General features: G+C 37.9%; 1 protein-coding gene across 1 annotated transcript; it reads left to right on the top strand.

Moving 5' to 3' along the window:
- Positions 1–1179: 1179 nt before the first annotated feature.
- On the top strand, positions 1180–3833 carry il17c (interleukin 17c). The gene is given in 4 exon segments (XM_044192348.1): positions 1180–1230; positions 1233–1259; positions 1358–1593; positions 3353–3833. Coding segments are annotated over 4 exon segments (591 nt in total). The 3' UTR covers positions 3630–3833.
- The last annotated feature ends 1588 nt before the right edge of the window (positions 3834–5421 follow it).

Below are 5421 nucleotides of genomic sequence, written 5' to 3' on the forward strand. Positions count from 1 at the left end.
TCTTTGAGTATTTCTTAATGTTCTGAAATAAATAAACAAACAAATAGATAAAGTTTAGATAATGTTTTTGTTGTTTTTATTTCTGAATGTTCTGAAACAAACAAATAAATACATTTAAATATTTTTTACTGCTGTTTTTCTTTCTGAGTTAAACAACTACATATATAAATAAATGTTTAAAAAAAGTTTAAATTGAAGTGTTCTGAAACAAATAAAAAGTTCATTATATTTTTGTGTGTTCTAAAACAAAATGCATAAAGGTTATATTGTTATATTTCTGAGAGTTAATAAATACATATCTAAGTGTTCTCATACAAATATATGCAAATAAATAGTTTAATTTGCTTTTGTTCTGAAATAAATAAACATTTAAATTATTTTTCATATCGAAGTGTCCTGAAATAAACACATATATAATGATAATATTTGTCTTACTCAAAGAAATGTATGAAAAAATACGATATATACTAATATAAGTCTATAAATGTGACCTACCATCACACACAAACTTGTTTTCATCACTAAAGGGAACATTGCATTGACTTACTTCCCTGGAGATTTACTATAGCGACTAAATGCCTGTAACCTTAACCTTAACCCTACACACACACACACACACACACACACACACAAAGGCACATACACATAAATGAATAATGAAATAAAATACTGAAATAGTAACAGTAATGGTCTTGCGTGGCGATGTATGAAAGATTAAAAAAAAACTGATATGAATATGCTATCTATGGACATGATAGCTATCTCATACAATACACAGGCACTTACATTTAAATACATATTGGCTTAATTAAAAGAATTTGAGACTAACTTTCAGGCAGATGTCATAGTTATTGCCTCATGTTGGTTCAGAAGTCAAAAGGGAACTCTTAATGTAGACTGTGAGCTCTGAGCTCCAGTTTCATCACACTGTGTTTCACAGCAAGTCAAGTGTGTGTGCGTGTGTGTGTGTGTGTGTGTGTGTGTGTGTGAAGAAAATTCCTGGGCTGAGCTCGTTCTGATGCATTCCTATGACAGCACACGAGTAGCCCTCACGCCTACCTACTGTAGATTACTTTCACTTAGGAAAGAGGAAGTTCAGGAACTAAATAGCGTTTCCACGTACTCATGTCACCGGTTTTTCCCAGATGTGCCGACACAATAAATAGTAGACGAGTGAACATGATGGCTAGTGAAAGCAAAGCGGATCCCCGTGTTAACAGTCAGTCAGAAGAGAGAGACAGAGGATGGACATGAAGCAGGTGAGTGAGACACAGCCAGGGCAGGACAGCTGCTGATTCTGCTCTCTGCATCCTCCATCATTTCAGCTGCCTCTGTCTGTCTGTCTGCCCCTCCACAGATTCTCATCTTTGGACTTTTTCTCGTCCCAGCGTTGACGTGCAAGATGAACCGGTGCTATGATGACCACGAACTGAGTGAGGCAGCAGAGAGGAAGCTGAGGAGCCACTACCCGCAGCCTCCGGAGCCTTCAGCTGCGGCGGCACCTGACGCACCTGTCTCTTGCCCCGTGGCGCTCTACCAGCAGCAGCCGCCTCAGCACATCAGCGACAGGTCCCTGTCCCCCTGGAGATATGTGTAAGTAACATCCTGTCGCAATTATCACAAAGTTCTACGAAACTTGAAACAAAATCTTTTCATTTAAAACGTTTAAGAAACAGCACATGGATGGAATCGCTGACTTTAAAGGGTTAAACCGCCTAACTGGATCCCTAATGGAGTCTAAGACCCGAAGGAATCGATTTAAGTGAAATGTCTCTCAGCCCATATAGATCCTCATATGATCCAAAATCTGAAAACATAAAAATGGCCATGCTTCGTGATACATGCTTGTCACAGTGACTGATCAGATGTGAACATCGAGCTCAGGGGAAACTCTGGGTTCAGATGCTGCCTCCAACCCTGCTGTTCGGATGAGTTTCCAGTTGGACTTTAACTCAGACACTCTCAATGAGCTCGTAAGATTAAAATTCCTACTGTGTATGAGTCCCAGTTTAAGATTGACTCTGGAGTGTTGGGAAAGCGACTGGACTGGAAAATAACCTCAGTGCTATGGATGCTTTGGCTTAGATTCTTTCATTGGTCGATCAAAAAAGAACTTCGCCGTGTTTTCATTTTCATTAATCACACTATTTAGATAATATTATAATTTGGTTCCTCTTCTGTCACAAATAACCCATCATTATAAACCCACTGTTGCACATTCCATTCAAAACTTTACAATTCTGTTAAATCCTAAAGTTTTTAGGATACCAAAATGTGTCAGGTTAAAATGAGGAGAACACCTTTGTAAAGTGATACTCAATCCATCCTGAGTGTTTGCATATGATGGAATGGTGCAGCCATAAAAAAAACAGGCATCACTCAGCATCATTGAGCTTCAGTGAAATGATTAATTAATTCATATTTGTACAGTTCTCAAATGAAATGCCTCCTGCTGCATTTGCTTACATGCATCAACCTTTTGACCTTCATATTAGCCTAATTGGTTGTGATTTAGTAAACTTAGCAGCAGGTTTTGTGTGCCGATGACGCAGTGTGTGCACCACACCCTGGCACCAGAGAAGGGAAAGTCCCTTTCAGCCTACATCTAGTGACCACAGCTTTGTTGGCACATATCCCATGGGGATTGCTTCTCTGAATGAAATGTGCTATCTCTAATCTGCTGCACTTTATTAACTGAACGTTTGTTGGTGATTGGAGAGTTTGTTTTCCTGTGTAGGCCTACTTGCAGTCCCTCCTAAGCTTTCCAAAGTCTCTTTTTCTCATCATTAGGAGCTCACTGAATAGCTTTAGATATTAATTATATTTTTAATGAGAAACCATAAAGTTTAGCAAACTTTGTGATTAAAGTCCTTGGTTATTTTTACTGGATTCTTGCCCTCAATATGATGATCATAAACTGCAAGATCCACAGCTAGTTTTTTGGGGGCCCCGGGGAAAACATTTGTTGTGGGGCCCCTCTGTGCATTGTGTATGTAGTCTGTCGCCTCCAAGTCTCAAATAAGTGCAGTGCACACAGCACTATAAATTGAATGCTTATGCTTGAGTACTAACCTGACCTCAGGTTTGCTGTGTGTCAGTTAGTTTGTAGTAATTTGATTAAACATAACTTTATTTATGAGTATGGACCCAAACTAAAATAATAAAGTAGTTAAAACTAGATTTTGACACATGGCTCCTGTACAGGGCATCATTGTGGAGAGTAACTATAAGTACATCTTCTTCTCTTTATGTACGTTTGAACCTACAAAGTGCAGTTGTGAAAACCCTCTTTCTCCAAAAAACACATTTAATTTTCATTTATTAAGCTGCTCATCGTCTTGTTCTTTTACAGACTTGTAACAAAGAAGGATCACTTTCCTTCCACCTACGTCGAGGTTCAGTGCCTGTGTTCAGGATGCATCCTGATCCAGAAGAGCCACGACTACAACTCATTCCAGGACATGAGACTCCCAGTGGAGAGCCACGATTACAACTCAGTCCCCATAAAGCAGAGCAGGGTGTTTCTCAAGAGGGAGCTCTGCAGTGACGGAAAGAAATACCATTTAAAGCCGGTTACTGTTGAAGTAGCTGTGGGCTGTACCTGTGTCAGAGTCAAGACCTCCTCCTAGAGGGGATCAATCCAGACCTGCTGTCAGAGTGGCACACTATAGTTCATGTTGTGTTTGTTTTAAAATGCACCAAGTTCTCTGGAAAGTCTATCTCAGGGGTGTCAAGTCCTACAGTGTGATTAGTGAGCAGTTGGTCCAGCATGTTCTCTGATTTTGACTTGGACTTATGACAGGGCCACACCTTAAAACACAGCTGACACCCCTGGGATAATTTATGAGGCTTCAAAACTCAGTCACATCAGCCTGTTTTTATAGGCCATTATGATGACATCATAATTGATACATTTATAATGTGTGTTTTGTAGGTCTTTATAGGCCCTGTTTGCTTATCATTATGACTTGTTTACTCTGCATAGTGCAGCTAATGTCAACTGGGTATTTTACTGTGTACTTATTTTCATATTGATGGCCTTGTCATCGAAGAAAATAGCTATTGTATAGTTTTATAAAATAACTACTAATAATATTTTAATAATTATTTATTTATTTGGTTTGTTTAGCATGTGAAATGCTCATGAGTGGATGAGGAAGACTTTGTATTTATTTACCTTAGATATCTTGTAGGTTTTGTCCCAGTGGGACTTGATAAGTCTAATGAAGACTTAAATGTTCAGCTTCTTTGAAGCAAAATAAAGAAAAATGTTGGAACAAATTCTCAGTGTGTTTTTATATTCAAAGCTGATACTGGAACATACGAGACTGGATTACCATCCGGACAAAGCTCTAAAAGTCCCAGATTGATTGATTTCAGTGGGTTTTGGTCATTTGATTATGTAAAATGTGTTTAGGTTGGTAGCTGGTTATTGACGTGTGACTCTGTTTGAATCTGTCAGGAGGAGTCAGGTATTCCTTTTAATGTATTTATTCAGGATTTGTAGTTCCAGGTATAGTTGTACAGTCCAGCAACCTTGTATGTACGTGGGTGTAGTGGGTGTGAGTGTGTGTGGTCTAAAAAGGATACAGAAATGAAAAATTTTGTTTAGTTTGAGTTTATGTGATCACACACAACTACGAAAATGACCTGGATATGATAATAAAGACTTATTTCTATTATGGCCCTTGATGTATAGTAAAGCTATCAAAGATGCAGGAGTCTTAGTGACTAGGTGACATCATCCTATCCCATCATCAATAAAATCACTCCAAGTCAGAAATCCATTTGAAAAAAGACATACAGCTCACACCTCCAAATCGCCCATAAGCTATGATTTGACCTTCTATTTTAAACTGTGGTCAGTAGCCTACTTGTTATTTTGCAACCATAATGTGTAAGTCACACTGTAAATACACCATAAAGTGGAGACTACAATATATAATGTGCTAATTATGAATAATGAGAAATATAAATGTATATAGATATATAAATGCAAACTCTGCAGTTACAGTAACAGCATCAGTCAGGACATAGCTTACTGAATAGGCATCTTCTTATCTTCTTAGCAAAAATCTGGACTGGTTTCATCTAAGCTTCAATGTTGAAAAGTGTGCTTTGCATTATTGTGGAAAATAACGGCTGCAAAACATATTGCTACGTGTACTTAGTGCTTAGCATGTGCTTATTGTGTTTAGAGTAGACGATAGTGGTTTGTTGGATGAAGTTATTGATTATTAATCAGTGCTAAAGTTCTGAATATAGTAAAGTGCACAGCCACCTTTTGGGACCTTTATTGGTCTCTGATCTCAGGGTGATGCCCCGTAATTATTCATCCATATTAATAATTTTGATCATATTCATAATTTTATTAATATTCATAAATAGTTGATATTTTGCTAATAACCAAACATGCCCTAA

Source organism: Siniperca chuatsi, linkage group LG4 (assembly GCF_020085105.1).
Source record: "Siniperca chuatsi isolate FFG_IHB_CAS linkage group LG4, ASM2008510v1, whole genome shotgun sequence".
In the NCBI taxonomy this organism is placed as follows: domain Eukaryota; kingdom Metazoa; phylum Chordata; class Actinopteri; order Centrarchiformes; family Sinipercidae; genus Siniperca; species Siniperca chuatsi.